The sequence below is a fragment of the Aulonocara sp. 'chitande type north' Nkhata Bay genome, linkage group LG12, assembly GCF_057382095.1.
Source record: "Aulonocara sp. 'chitande type north' Nkhata Bay isolate Kocher_YH1m ecotype deep benthic linkage group LG12, A_spYH_male_GT1.1, whole genome shotgun sequence".
NCBI lineage: Eukaryota > Metazoa > Chordata > Actinopteri > Cichliformes > Cichlidae > Aulonocara > Aulonocara sp. 'chitande type north' Nkhata Bay.
This window is the reverse complement of record NC_141355.1, coordinates 34,568,490-34,584,835: the sequence shown is the minus strand read 5'-3', so window position 1 is coordinate 34,584,835 and position 16,346 is coordinate 34,568,490. Positions and strand designations below refer to the sequence as shown.

At 41.8% G+C, this 16,346-nt stretch overlaps 1 protein-coding gene across 2 annotated transcripts in view; it reads left to right on the top strand.

Moving 5' to 3' along the window:
• Positions 1-16,346, top strand: part of cnnm4b (cyclin and CBS domain divalent metal cation transport mediator 4b) — a 51,242-nt gene continuing 34,896 nt past the window's right edge. For both annotated transcript variants that reach the window (XM_086315331.1, XM_086315332.1), the window contains exon 1: positions 1-1,446. In XM_086315331.1, the coding sequence (XP_086171457.1) occupies positions 45-1,446 (1,402 nt within the window). In that variant the 5' untranslated portion in view covers positions 1-44. The remainder of the gene's footprint in view (positions 1,447-16,346) is intronic.

The following is a 16,346-nucleotide window of genomic DNA, read 5'->3' as shown; positions in this document are numbered from 1 at the left end:
AGTAGGTGACGTCAGTTCGCCTGTTGGCAGAGAGCGAAACAAACATGGCGATGGATTCGAGTGGCTGGGGATTTACGTTAACTTTATTCGTGTTTTCATACGTTTTTGCGACGAGGCTGGTTGAAGCTTCGGTTTCAGACTCGAGGGAAACCACGCGGATACTCGGCATGAGGCTAGAGAAGAGCGACAAGCCAGCCGAGACCACCGAAAGGGGAGATATTCAGGTGACCGAGGGGAGCGACATCTCCTTAAGGGTCTACGGGCTCCACTTGTTCCCCAACAGCTCGGATATCATCGGGTTCGGTAAACTGTTCGTCAGTAATAAAGAAGATGATGATTTCTCAGATAAATGGTTAAACAGGACTTGTCCCAAAGATCAGAATGATATTGATGTTAGGGGACCCATGAAGGTAAACGACGAAAACACCTCAGGGACAGTCTCCCTCAGCATCAAGCAGCTCCGTAAGAATGAGATGGTGAAAGTGTTCGGCTTGTGCGTCCTGGACGCCCGGGATCAGAAGTGGTACCTGATGGACGAAGAAGACGGCAGGCTGCGCGTGGTGGAAGCGAAGAAGTCCCTCCTGCCCATCTGGCTGCAGATTATCCTCATCTGCTTCCTGCTGGTGCTGTCCGGTATGTTCAGCGGGCTCAACCTGGGACTGATGGCGCTGGATCCGATGGAATTGCGCATCGTGCAGAACTGCGGCACAGAGAAGGAGAAGAAGTACGCGCGGAAGATCGAGCCCATTCGTAGGAAGGGCAACTACCTGTTGTGCTCACTGCTGCTCGGTAATGTCCTGGTCAACACTACGCTCACCATCCTCCTGGACGACCTCACCAAGTCCGGGGTCGGAGCAGTCGTCGCCTCCACTGTCGGCATCGTAATATTTGGCGAGATTGTCCCCCAGGCTCTTTGCTCCCGACACGGATTAGCAGTCGGGGCGAACACCATCGTCCTCACCAAGCTTTTCATGCTGTTGACTTTCCCTCTGTCCTGGCCCATTAGCAAACTCCTCGACTGCGTGCTGGGCCAGGAGATCGGCACCGTGTACAACAGAGAGAAGCTAGTGGAGATGTTAAAAGTCACCGAGCCCTACAATGACCTGGTGAAAGAGGAGCTGAACATGATCCAAGGAGCGCTGGAGCTCCGGACTAAAACAGTGGAGGATGTCATGACGCCAATCAACAACTGCTTCATGATCCACAGCGACGCTGTGTTGGACTTCAACACCATGTCCGAGATCATGGAGAGCGGCTACACCAGGATACCCGTGTACGAAGACGAGCGCTCCAACATCGTGGACATCCTCTTCGTCAAGGATCTGGCCTTCGTGGACCCAGACGACTGCACCACCTTGAAGACCATCACCAAATTCTACAACCATCCGGTCCACTTCGTCTTCCACGACACCAAGCTGGACGCCATGCTGGAGGAGTTCAAAAAAGGTTTGTGGAAATCTTGGTGCTGGTGATATGGTGTGATAACGCAGGAGTGAAACCTGTGATTTGGTTCAGCAGTGTACGGTGCCAGCAAATGTTTCTGGTACAGCTTCATCCACTTCTTAGGTGCATGGAGGAGACGATGAAGTAATCAGAGCTCCAGCAATGTTTTCGCTTATAAGACCTCTGAAAGCCACATGCTGAAAAATGCAGTAGTCAAGCTGGTGTTTTGGCATCTTCAAGTCAAAGTCAGGGGAATCTGTACCCACAGAGTCAGGGGTTAAGTTTGCTCTCAAAAATATGACTGGTCGTTTTTTCAACTCTTTTCAGTAGAAGTGTGACACTGGTTATTTAAACCTTTCCCTTTATCAAATCGCTTAATTTAAGAGTAAATGAAAGTTTAATTCCTGAGATATATCCTACCTGCACCACAACTCCTGCATGTGGGTCAAGTATTTTGTCTAGAGATGGTCTCTCAGTGGTAGATGCCCTTTTTCTTGAAAAACGTATTCGTTCAAGTTTATCAAAGTGTCGTCTTAATCATTTGCTATATCTGTCTAACAGAAGGTTGTTGTGAGGTTCCATAAGTAGGTTTATTTCTCGAAGTAGTTGTAGTTCTCTTGATCACTTGACAGACAGAAAGTTCTCTGTTGAAAGCTAGGCAGGTTTGTGTTTTGAGATACCATAACACTTCCCAGTTTTACTTCTCTCTTTTGCCTCACACACACACACACACACACACACACACACACACACACACACACACACACACACACACACACACACAGGCTCACGTGTTCACACTCGCTCTCAGGACGATTTACAAACACTGACGCTATCTCCCGCTGCAGTATATTTTTCCTTCCTCAGGCTTCTCATCTGAAGGTCAAAGACACAGACACACACACATACACACTGGCTTACTGTGTCTAAATCTTGTAGTATCATTAATATCCTGTCATTGGACTTTGTCGGCATGTTGTCTCTTTCACTGTAACAATTCATTTAGCTCTAATCAAGTGTTGGAAATTGAGTTTTGAGTTGCTGTAGTGGTGCATAGTGCTGTGTGATATTTGGCCAAGATGTATCTGCAGCTCATCGAAGTGAGCTCGGCTGGCAAGGTGGGAGGCTATGGTAATAAACTGCAGTGCATACAAAAACACACACACTGTAAATCTAGGTGCTTACAGTGTTGAAATCTTGACAGAGAGATTTTCTTTAAGTAATTTTGACAATATGAGAAGTTTGTGTGTTTAAAGTCTTCAGTTTGAAGGTTACAGTGGAGAAAATGTTCGGGCCTCTCGTTGCTGCTATGAGTCATAGTTGACTCCAGTACCGGTACTTATTATTTTTGCTCTTCTTTATTTCTCCCTCTATTGTGACAGAAAAAATAACCATACATTAAAATAGATTTCAAAGACTTTGATCTCTTCTCTTTATCACGCCATCTTGTGATTAAAAATTTGAGCCAGAGCAGAACTGATGTAACACAACAGATAAACATCTGTTTATGACATCTGTACAAGTCGTCTTATATGCTGACAAGCTGATGAGATTTAGCAAGGGCAATAAATTTGTGCATCTTTTTCTCTCGCCCCCGCTAGTTTCGGCAGATGGCCACCTTTCTGTTAGGTTTCATTTTTTCTCCCTGCTCTTGCTAAGTGCTTGCTCATGTGAGGTGGACGGATTGCTGGGGCTTCCGTCTATAACCTTCTATGATCTTCACCTAATCCTAAAAAGTGCCCTGAAATAACTGTTGCGGATTTTTGGGGGAACTTGACTAAACCTGTGCAGAGTTGAATGCTGGAACAAAAGAAACACAGCAGTCTGACCTTAAGGTTAATCATCTTTTTAACACAATTAGAAACACTTATAAATTAACTGGAGTATTGTTTTTTTTTTAACCACATTAAAATGTTAAGTCAAATAAGTATTGCTCTGCCAAGCAAACGTTATAGTCAGTGTAATTTAATTAAGGACATAATTTGAAAGACTCTCAGCAGAAAGTTAAACCAAGTACTTTCAAATGTCATGCCTTTTATGTAGATTAGCCTGCTGTGAGTAAGACTCAGTGCTAGTCACTGCATTTCTCCTTGATGACATCCTAGTCATGCAATGTGGAGGGGCCAGGATTTGCATGTAGGTTGTTGGGAAAGAGGCTTTTTTCACACAAACTTCAGCCAGTGTAGAGAAAATCTGGGTTAGACATTCTTTGAAGCTGCTCTTTCCCCACACGTAACACAAAACCTTCAGGTGCATTCTCACTACTGTTTGGTTTATGCTAGAATGTCTCCTAGAAAGAGTATCTAGGTGGCAGGGCACTTGATGCCCATCATCCTCTTTGTTCTTATATCAGAAGCTGGCCGTATAATGTCTGCTCTGACTAAGCTGAACATTCGGTTCTCACATCTGCTTTTCTGGGAAATGCAGAGAAACTTTCAGGGCTGCGGTCCACCTTGATGTGGTGAGCGATTTGTTCCATAAAACCTAGTGAAATTTGTCTGTAGTCACGAAGAACCATATCATTTCTGAATCTGTACTTTGGGTCAGTTGGAGTGGGGGTTCACAGTGGGATTCACGGAAACAGCTGAAATGCATACCTAGCTGTTCTGTTATGGTTTCAGCTAATTCAAGACAGGCAGCACAAGTAATGTTATTTACAGGAGATGATAATCTGTGGTCTGAGAGCTGCTGTTATGCGAGTTGATGTTATCTATTTCCGCTAACACATATCTGTTTGTTTTTATATGACTATTGGTATGAAAGCTGGACAGTTATAAAAAAAAACAAACCCTCAAACGTTCTTTAAAACTGTTTTTAACAGTAAGGGATGATTTAATATTTGCTATGTTGACATTCTTGCAAATACTGCAAAAACACTGCAGAGTCTGAACATACCTCAGAGTATTACCTTTACCATGTCAGCCTTCACGCTGTGACTGAGGAGCCTATGTTCAGGCTGTGGTGGACGGCTTTAACGTGGTTATAGTATGTGCAGGCTTAATTTCCTGTGCACCCCCTGCTTCTCCTGTGACCCGGCTCCCTGCCTGCAACTCGAGTTCCTCTCACTGCAGCTCGGCATCAGTTACCACAGCGATGGCATCCTGCAGCTTCGAAGCGCACACACAGATTTTTCACAGGGTTTTGCTCCACGTAATCAAAACCACTGAATTTACATTTTGATTTTAGAGTTTGGCTATTAAGTCATAGTCAAGACTGTTTTGAATAGATACCAGTGTCTGTTACACACTCACACACACACAGGAAATGAGTGTGTGTGTTATTCCCACTAGCCTTTTCTGTCAACATGACGTGACATTTCAGATGGACTATGAAGTGACCTTATTAGATGAGATCAAATTTTAATGACATACAAAAGCAGACATTTGTTTCCCTAGTAGCATTTTCCAGTTTCCCGTGGGAGATTTCTGAGGTACTCGCAGGTCGGATGAGATTAATAATCTCTCTAGTGAGTTCTAGATCTACACCGAGGTCTCCTGTCAGCTGTGTGCCTGGAAAATCTCCACAGTGGAAGGTGCCCATAAGACATTCTGATTAGATGCTCCAGCCACCTCAGCAGGCTGCCTTTGACACAAAGGAAAGGTAGCTCTCCTCTGAGCTTCTGGATATCTGGAGATCCTGGTATCTCAGGAGACAAGGATTGCACTCACTTATTTTACATAGCCCAGCCGTCCTATAGAAGAAACTAGTTGCTTCTGTGATAATTAACTACTACAGACATAAGTCCGAACACTCACTGGTAAATTAAAACCTCTCATATAAGTTTATGGAACATGGTTAAAGGCCATACTTCTATTACTCGTTCCTCTATAATTTAATGAAAAGGTGATGGTAAAATGGCCTTGCTTGTGGCTCTTGTGTAATTGGCTTAGTGCACACTGGACATCAGGCAAAATTTAGAAAGCACACAAACACAAGTGAACCGCGAATTTCCTGGAGATCCACGTGCACTCTGTCAACAGACTCTCACATGTTGTAATTCGTGTATTTTATTGGCTTGCATTTTGCCCCTGAGGAGTTGTCTTTTGAAAATGCCATTAGGATTAAGTGACAAATGCTTTAGAAAATCTTTATTAGGAATACTAATCTTGTCACAATGAAGGATCGCCACAAGCAATATCATCATGCACGAAGTTGTCATTTTAAGTATGAAGTGAGTTTACTAGTAAAATCATTATATTTTGATACTTGAATTAAGCAAAATGATCTTTATAACCATCCAGTGAAGTAACGGCACTGTGGAAGATTGATTGTGTGTAATTTATGACATATAGATTGTTGCCATCTAACCACAAGCTCAGTGATGCAAAATCTCCACCCAGTAACCACAATAGCATTACTTTGTGGGGGTTTTTCTTGTTTTGTTTGCATGTCTGGAGACAGATTTTTGTCAGTGCAATAGTGTCTAGTAGTGTGTAACTGTGCAATATAACTCAAGTTAGCCTCCTACAAAAGCACAGACCTGTTTTTCCAGATGTTGTCCAGGGTTCTTGTGTGAAATGCCTCTGGTCTCAGGTGTGTACAATAATTCAAAGCCAGATAAAGGTTTGAGTTTGAAGATGGGTGTGGCTGGACACACGAATGCAGAGTAAAGGGAACCTGTATGTCCGTCCTATGTTCTCTTTACTGTATTTGTAATTCTTTGATGTTTTCTGACTTGTGTATAAACCTATAGTATTTTTAACGATGGGTATGATCTTGAGTCTCTGGTGCTTTTGTTGGTGGTTGTCAAGGCCGTCCACATTGTCTGCAGTTTATCGGCGTTCGGGCACTTATCTGCCCCTCCCACCCACCCTGTTATTGTGTGCTCTGGTTTAATGACCGTTTGTCTGTTAGGCTGTGGGTATATTTCCAAAACAGATTAAAAATGAGATTTTATGGGCCATGTAGTGGTTAGAGTTTGGTGTAAATGAAGGATTTCTAAAATAAATTCATAAGATTAGCTTGAAATTCAAACCCTGTGAGGTGAGTACTTTTAGAACAGCTGACAGCTTTCTCCACCTCATTTGGACATAACAAGAAAATCGAAACTTCAGAAGTTTGTGATGGTGGGTTTGCACTGTTTGTTTACTTTTTTTTTTAAAATCCGTGAATTACTCGGGTAACTAAAAAAATTAAGAAATAATTAAGTAAGAAAACTATTGGCAAATAAGGATGTAGTTAAAAGCCACAGATGTCTGTATGCGTTTCTAACATCCACTGTATAAAAACATTGGATTTAATATGAAAGGCACTGATGATGTTCCATATGTGCACATAGTTTCAACCACCTGACAGCACGAGCAGCTCCTGGGACCACTGCGTTTGGGTCAAAGCCATGAAAAAGAAACAAAGTGCTGCCGATAAAAAGAACAGGGCCAAGGACTCTTATTACACTGCATTACATTCTCACATGAATGCAGTAAACAACATGAATGTCAGGTTCACTTTTCTAGCAGGCGGTTTGTTTGCTTTGCAGACAGCTCAGCGTGAAATTAAGAACTGCACGCTGAGTCCACGCTGACCCTCGTGGTCCCTCGCAGAGGGGCGAGGAGGATATTTGTTTTCTTTTTTGTTTAATCTAAACTTAACTGTTGGCTTTGACGTGCCCTGACACATCAGCCTCTTAACTTCTGTGCCTGTGAAGCAAGCACAGATACACTCGTGCTGGTGCTTGTGATACTCCCTGCACATTTGCACAGACATGGATATACAGTTGTGATCAAAGACATACACACATCACGGGGTGTTCAACAAATCCTTCTTAAGATGGCAAAGAGAAACTATTAGTTGTAATCAATCATGATCACTAATGAAAAGTAAATAGGTCTTGGCCTTGTATAGTTAAAAGACCTTGTAGAACCTTCAGCACCATTTAAAAAGGATTTAAGTGAGTGCATGTATGTAATCGAGCCTGTACGTATGCTTTTGATGCTGTGTGGATTAGAGAAAGTCTGAAATAGCTGTGAACATGAGCCCGGGAACCTGCAGTATTTACAGCTTCTATTTGAGCCTCTAAGGAATGTTTTATGATGTTGAGTAAAAGATTACCCAATCTCAACATGATAGGGCTGTCAGAACAAACCTATGTCCCCACTCCTGTTTTTATGGTGGGTGTGTCTCTCGTCTCCCGCTTTCTCGCTCTGTGCCCCCCCCCCCCCCCCCCCCCCCATCACTGCCTCCAGTTCTTTCCAGTTTCCTAGTTTTTGCCTCTTCCCATCTGTCCTTGTTTTTTTTGTTTTGACTTTCTAGAGAGGAAGAGTTCCTGTAACTCCTGGTAGAGATTGGGTTTACTGGAATACAAATAGTGTTATGGTTCTAGAAAAATGTGCAGTTTTGTAGAAAGCGGTTGCCAGGTTGTGCAATGACTGTTAGTTACAACTAAAAGCTGGAATTGTACAGATAACTGAACCTTGTACAGACATTCACACAAAAAAAATTGGTTTTTAATTAAATGCTGTTTATGAATCACTTTGAAGTTGGACCTACTTACTGCCCTTGCATTCGTTTTGCTTTATGTGTTGTAAAAATATTATTGTCTTCTCCCACTCTTTTTATAACATAACAAAACAAACTTTAATCTTACATTATATTCATATTTTTCTTTTATTGCTAAATGTCACGTCTATAAATATGTGAATAGTCCACTTTAATGGAATGCATTTATATAGCGCTTTTCTAGGCACCCAAAGCTCTTTACAATTCCACGATTCATTCACTCTCACATTCACACACTGATCCAGGCAAACTACAGTTGTAGCCACAGCTGCCCTGGGGCAGACTGACAGAAGCGAGGCTGCCATATCGCGCCATCGACCCCTCTGGCCAACACCAGTAGGCGGTAGGGTAAAGTGTCTTGCCCAAGAACTCAACGACCAGGACAGAGAGAGCTGGGGGATCGAACTGGCAACCTTCCGGTTACAGATGAGCTTCCCAACCACCTGAACCACGGTCGCCTCCCCTTTAAGACACCTACATATTTTACAGTCACAGCCAAAAGTTTTGAAAAATGAGTTTGCTGCTTCAGTGTTTTTAGATCTTTATGTTGGTTGTTTCTGTGATGTATCATGGTTAATTACACGCACTTTATAAGTCCTAAAGGCTTTTATTGACAATTACATCCCGTCTATGCAAAGAGTCAATATTTGCAGTGTTGCTCCTTCTTTTTCAAGACCTCTTCAAATCGCAATGGCATGCTGTCAGTCAACTTCTGGACCAAATCCTGACTAATGGCAACCCATTCTTTTTTTAATAATCAATGGTTGGAGTTTGACAGAATTATTGGGTTTTTGTTTGTCCACTTGCCTCTTGAGCATTGACCACAAGTTCTCAATTGGATTAAGGTCTGTGGAGTTTCCTAGCCATGGACCTGAAATATCAATGTTTTGTTCCCCAAGCCACTTGGTTATCACTTTAGCCTTATGGCACGGTGCTGGAAAAGGCATTGTTCTTCACCAAACTGTTCTTGGATGGTTTGAAGAAGTTGCTGTCGGAGGATGTTTTGGTAGCATTCTGTATTCATGGCTGTGTTCGTTGGTAAAATTGTGAGTGAGCCCACTCTGTTTGATTAGAAGCAGCCCTACAAATGGGATGCTTTACTATTTGCATGAGACAGGACTGATGGCAGCACTCACCTTTTCTTCTCCGGACAGTCCTTTATGCACTTACCCCAAACAATTGGAAAGGGGCTTCATCAGAGAAAATGACTTTAACCCATTAGCAGTCCACTCGCTGTATTTTTTGCAGAGTACTAGTCTTTCCCTGATGTTTCTTTGTTGTTGTTGTTGTTTTTTTCCACAGCGGTGGATGCTCACATTAAACGTGGTCAAGGTTTCAAATGATCGGGTCAGTGTTTGTGTCAGCAATCCTAATGAGCCAAAAGCTCAGGCTTCAGACTACTCTAATCACTGTTTTAGATTTCAAGCTAGTTTTTCCCGTACTCCTGTCTCTGTATGATGTCACAGAGAAAAGGATATGCCGCAAATGTCAGTCTCAGACAAACCACAATCTTCCTGTTCAAATCTTATCTTTGAATCATGCAAGTGATCAGAAAAAAGCCGGCCTAAAGGAAGGGGTGGCCTTAAACGGAGATGAGCTGCGGCACTGTTTGCCTCTTTGCACCTGATTTCCACTAGCGACAGCTGCGACCTCCAGTAACAACTCACAAACTTCTCAGCAAATACTTTTTTTTTTTTTCCATAGAAACCAGTGTTTCATTTACTGGTCTCTAGGCCTTTTTAATGGTTCTCTGACAGGGCTCGTTTCAGGTAGTGAGCGAACAGACCAGTTGCCCCAAATCCATTGAAAATAAAAAATGAAGTCCCCTTAAATAAAGAATTATTTTGAACTGTACCGTGTATTTTGAATTTCCCCTATAAATCTGTAAAGGTCCTGTTATTATTTGGTGGCTGCACATACTGTTCTGTCTTTTGTAAGAAAAAAGAGCACCTTTTCTTTTTCTGCTAGCCAGAGCTCACCATTTTTTATTTATTTATTTTTTGGTAAGTGTGCATGCTTGGCACTTGTCCATGTACACACACAGACCTGATTGCAGTTTGCAAATGGGTATGTGCAAGGTGGTGGTTTCTTGCGGTTGCCCGCTAAATGGGTTCCTTTGGTAAGATAAATATTGTTATTTATCCAGGATTTTGTGTCTTTTTAACATGGCAGTAATGGAGGATTACTGGTGTCGAAGCCAAACAAGTTCACACTGTAATGCTGAGGTTTACAAAACCATCTTTAGCTTCTGAAGTCTGTATATTTGGCCATGTTAGAGTTTTTGGACAAAATATTTACCTACCAACTAACTACCCAGCTGGCGCTCAACTGCAGTCTCCAGTCCTGTCATTTTTTTTAACAGGTAGTTGTGCCTGTATTCATCTGTTAACAAATATTTGGCTTTCTATTTTTAAGAGACAGACCCTCAGGTGTTCTGCTGAGTCACAGAGCGTAAATGCACACAAGCACACACAGCGACGCATCGAATTTGACTCGCTCACACGCTTGTCAGCTGACTTTAGTGTCTACAGTGACTGAATATCATTTATGGGGGATTAAACCCACGTGAATGATGGGTCTACAGCCATTTTATGGCTCTCTCCATAAAAGGTTGCTTAATCGAAAAGACAGTCAGCCATCCAGACGTGAAAATATTTGATCTGTTAAATGGGTTCAGTGGAAGATGAATTCAAAACCCGTCCTTACATTACATTTTCTATTTTTAGGCTATGATGCTAAGCATATTTCTCTCATAGAGCAGTGTTCCCATTATGAAAGAGACCAAGTTCTTACACATCTATAAGGTCAAAACGTCATGAACACTTTTGAACAAATCCTTGTCTGTGCTGGCTTAAAATTGACATGGAGAGTTCCTTCTTGTACTTGGGAGCAGCAGTCATAACAAACTTACTACAACACGATAAGCGTTATCAATGTACTGCATTAAAATTGTCACTATTTGCAGCGGGAGACAGAAGTGGCAGGGAACTTGTGGAGAACCTTTGTTTTGTCTAATCAGCACTTATGCAATCAACAGAGTTTCTCTGTTCTTATCAGCCATCCCCGTCTTTCTCTCTTCCTGTCTTGTCCCTGTGGCTGTGGCTTGAGGTGCTGACAGTGCGACTCCAAGTTGGTGTATATGTTTTGTGCACGTGCGCGTGTAAGTGTGTCACATCAACACTTCCCGGCTTACTGCCAAAATGATATCAGTCAGCACGAAGAAAGAGCAACTCAGCAGAATTGTATTGTGTCTCAAACATAGCCACACATGATTGCTTTGTCTGTCAGTTCAAATTACCCGTAAGTGATATAGCATGTAAAATAAACACAACATTGTCATTCCTGACATGTTTTGGATGAGAAGAGTGAAGGTTTTGGTTTTGGATTACACCGGCTTGTTTGTATTTGGGAGTTTTTTGGCATGTTATAAGTTCATGTGCAGTTTGGCCTCGAGGGCCGGTGTCCTGCAGGTTTTAGATGTGTCCTTGACCCAACACAGCTGGTTTAAATGGCTAAATTAGCTCCTCAACATGTCTTGAAGTTCTCCAGAGGCCTGGTAATGAACTAATCGTTTGATTCAGGTGTGTTGACCCAGGGTTAGATATAAAACCCGCAGGACACCGGTCCTTGAGGCCTGGAGTTGCCAGCCCCTGGTCTAGTCCCGCTCAAGCTGGTTGCTGAGAAGATGCTGTCCAAATCTCTAATCAGTTTTGGACATTCTCACCCATTACATCACTCTGTGAACACCAAAAGAAGCTGTTTCAGTCACAGACACCTACTTTGTGCCCACTGTCATTACGCCCACGTATCACGTCCCTGAAGGGGCTTTCAGACTGGATGCTAAAATGTCACCTTTGCACTCTGAAAATTATTATTTTCAAAGGCTTGTGCCAAGCAAGGTGTAAACATGTTGTTTCGTGAGGTTCGGGAACTCGTATGGATCAGGATTCGCATAACTTGAGCTTAGACAACTTAAGAATGAATCCTCCGTAGTCAACAGGAACATCCAGGGCATCCAGCCGACAGCAGGCAGGGGGGACAAAATATATACTATATGTGCGAGGTGGATTCTCATGCTAAGCACAGCCAAACATTCAAATGATGAGCTCAACATATCTTCATATAATCCCTATTCTGCTCTAATTTTTGGTTTCAGACAGATGTTCACAGATGTTTGATGTTGGAGAAAGGGGTTAATGCATAACACACCTTCAGCTCTGCCAATTGGAACAAAGTTGGCTGAAAGGGAGGGTGGGAGGCAGGAGAATGATTTCATTCAGACAATGAATGAAGTGAGGGTACCATCAAGTTCATGTTTGAGATAAATAGGGGTTATATTTTGAACTGTGAGCCATGCAAAAACTACTCAAGTAGAGTCTATGAATAAAAGCTTGAAGTGAGCTTAATAGATCTCTCGTTCAAGGCAGGATGGTGGAGAGTGGACAGGGAAACTGGGAAAGAGAGGTGGGGAAAGACATGGAGTAAAGCTATTAAAACGTATTAATTAAGATAATGAGCAGGAGAATTATAGTGCGGTGAGCCCAGTGATGAGAGGCGATACATGTATCGTGTCTGAAAGCAGTTAACATGTCATTCTATTTTTTATTTTTCATAAGTAATTTGTCTCAACACTTGGTCATATTTTTAAATAATCTTCTACACTACAGTACTTAAAAGCCATTTGTGTTTATTACCAGATTAAATTGTTTTACTGTGCGAAGCACTCTTAATATTCACTGCATTTCATTGTAATTTTGCTGCTTAAAGTAGAAATGCTCAGGAGGGTGAATAAAGTAGATTCTGTCTCTCTGTCGAGGGTTTTGTTTATAAAAGAATCCGCTATGCTCAGCAGCCATTACTTTCCAGCCCTGCTGTTCCCTAAGATCACAGTAGCTCTATCTGCACGGGGTTCCAGTTTTAACTGGAAAAACGGGTTTGAAGAGTTTGACCTGTCCCACATAACGAGCAAGTGTATGCATGTGTGAATGTGCGTACATGCGTCTGCTGCCGTCCGGGTTTGTTTCAGCCTCTCACAGTGGATATGTTTTGAAGTTGTTGGCTGTGGTCCTGCTGATATGTGGTGGGGTGTGTTTTGTGTGTGGGTAGAATAAGTGTGGCATTCCTTTCTCATTGCTCTCCCCCTCATCTTTTTGTCACCAATATTTCATGTCAACAAGCAGGCCTGGTTCACAGGCTGGTGACATAGAAGCTTGAGGGCAGAGAAACGAACTACACTGTCATCTGACCTGCTGGGACTGTGTGTGTGTGTGTGTGTGTGTGTGTGTGTGAACGGCATTGATACATTCAGTTTAATTAGTGATCTATCAAACTGATAAGAGCAAACTAATTTTCAGATGTCGTATGAAAATAGAGCAGCTGCATTAAACACTTTGGTACTAAATGCTGTGGAAGTGCTCCACAAAAAAGGGAGAAGCTGCAGTTAATAGTTGAGCAGAGCTCAGTTCTTATGGTAAAGGTCAGATTGTTTCTCAGTTCCTGTTTTAGCAAGCTCTCCTCCTGTGCTTTCGCATGCTTTGCTTACTTTATCTGCAGTTCTAGAGAATGTCTGTGATTAATGTTTTTTCTCAGGCTCAAAAAGAATTTACACCATCTGGCTGTGGTGGGTTTTTTGGAGGGTACAGATTTATCAAAACAGTCTCCTGCTTTGTAGCCTGCAGTCGTCCTATTCAAATGACTGAGGACATATTATGTTCTAGCCGTTTTTTTTTTTTTTTTATTGTTTTCTCTTTTTTTTAATAACGAGGTTCATCCGTTTAGTGCTGCAAGTAAATGGCATTTTCAAAGCCACTGGACAAGCTGAAAATAAAAGCTGCAGACACACTTGTTCTTTGTGAGAAAGAATTCACTGTCTTGTCTATTGGATTATTTTCTTTGAACAGGCCATTTGGTGGGTGACATTCACTTACCAGCACTTAACTTTAACCACACAAACAAGGTCTCCACAACACAGCACTGGCTAGACATTTACTTAACTGCATTTTATAAGCTAACCATTGTGATTTCTCAGGGTAGGGTAAATCACTAAATTAGCAAAGTTAAAGACAAAACGTCCAGAAAAACCAACCTGGGCTGGTAGCTGATATATTTGTACAGTTGTCCAATAAATATTGCATAGATTTGAACAGTACTGACACTTTTTTATCGATATTGCATAAGAAATTACCTTGTTACCTGTAATAGCTGAGTGCTAAATCTGTTTAGTCACTTGTAAATCACTGAATTCAGAGTTTGTTCTCTGCCACCCCATTTTCACATGTCCAAGACTATGAGAAACTCAGTTAACCTCAGTTTTTCCCATGGTTGTTGTATTATTTATTCAATTCAATTTTAATTTAGTTTAATTTAATTTGTATAGTACCAAATCACAACAACAATTGCTTCACGGCAGTTCATATTGTAAGGTGCAATATAACCCTAAAATAATACAGGAAAGACTATAACAATCAGATTAAGAGCATCGCTTGACAACAGTTGGAAGGAAAAACTCCCTTTTAACAGGAAGAAATTTCTGGCTGTATTTTCACTTTTACTAAATAAAATAATTTAAGTCATTTTTTGGGGGGGGGGGGGAGTCAAAGTCTAAAGTTTTTAAGTTGTCAAAGTCAAGGAGCTCCTAAGGTGTCAACTATCACTTCAATGTAACAGTGTCTCTGTGTAAAACAATGACAGAGGGATGGATTTTTATTAGAAACACTCTGCTGCCATTTCTGATTCACCATTTGATAAGTGAGATCTGAGTGTTTTTGTGGGAGCCTGAGGTGAGAATGCTGCTCTGTTATCCTCTTTTTTTTTTTTTTTTTTTTTTTGTGACAGATCTCAAAAGAAGATCAGCTGGGCAGACAGATGGTACGGATAGTAGCTACGTGTGTTTATTTTTTTAACCGTAGCCTCAGCTCACACAGCTCAGATAATGAATGCATTAAGCAGCCAGTGTTCGGATGAACCTCCTTGTGTGCAAAGTTTTTCGTGTCTGTTAATATCTGTAGACTCTCCAGTGACTCTCAAGTAACTGGGGCTAAGTGTATCTCCTGGGGTCCTACTTCCTCTGAAATATTGACTTGCCAATACAGTGTGGGGTCACACACACACACACACACACACACACACACACACACACACACACACACACACACAGAAACATACACACACACACGGAGCATCTTTTTCCATTACAGTGCTTCTGTTTTCATTGCTGCAGTGATCTTCTGTGGAAAGAGCAATAATCAGCTAAAGAATGTATACTTCTCAAATACCCAAACCACTCTGTTACCAACATTTTTTCCACTCATATTTCGGGATAGTTTCACAGAGAACAGTTATAGATAATATGGTGGTCTCTGCAGCTCTGAGTGAGCACAGAAGCCCCGCCCATCACCTCTTCAAATCTTCTGTTTTCAAGGGGCAGCCAGTCAGAAGAGAGTTGATGTAAAAAAAAGGGGGGGGGAACCAAGGTCCACTGTAGGATGGATAAGGATAATACTGAACTGTAGATCATGCAGATCGACTCAAGCACAGTCCAGTAATTGATACAGGGCTAAATATAAAGCGATTAGCTTATCTTTTCTATTGAGGTTTCTTAAAACTATAAAACACTACTGAGTTTGTTATTTTAATTAGAGGTTGGCTAAAATGTTAATTACTAAAGAAAAGATACAACTGAAGTGCTGAAGTAGGTAGGATAGCTACTTTTGAAGTTAGTTAAGCTGCTCTCATATTACCTCAAACTCAAAGTTTTATGGCTTCTTTTTCTTTCAGTCATAACACTTTTTTGTTTCTTTCATTTTCCCATACAGTTGAGAAAATGTAATCAGGAAGAATTTGCGTGGGAAACCCACAAAAGGGAACATATAAAATATTGTGATAGATAAATGATGACTCAAGATGAGATCCTGCCAAGATGAGAACTGCTTGCAATTTCTGTGAGCTGACATTGAACAATGTCTTCTGTCTCTCACCCCAACCGGTCTCCACCCCTCCCTGAGCCTGGTTCTGCCGGAGGTTTCTTCCTGTTAAAAGGGAGTTTTTCCTTCCCACTGTCGCCAAAGTCCTTGCTCATAGGGGGTCATATGATTGTTGGGTTGTTCTCTGTATCTATTATTGTAGAATCTACTGTACAATATAAAGCGCATTGCGGTGACTGTTGTTGTGATTTGGCGCTATATAAATAAAACTGAATTGAATTGAATGTTGAGCTTCCTCATGAACATCCAAAATAAGTAGACAGACATCATCCACCCACCCCTACTTGCCATGTCTTCATATCAATGACTTTTACTGTAAAGCCGGCCTAGTGGGACACATTCTTCAAAGCTCCTTTATTTTTAATCGTGAGTTAAAACCAGGCAAGGTCAAAGCTGAGACTGTGAAGTGTGTGTCAGTGTGCCAGC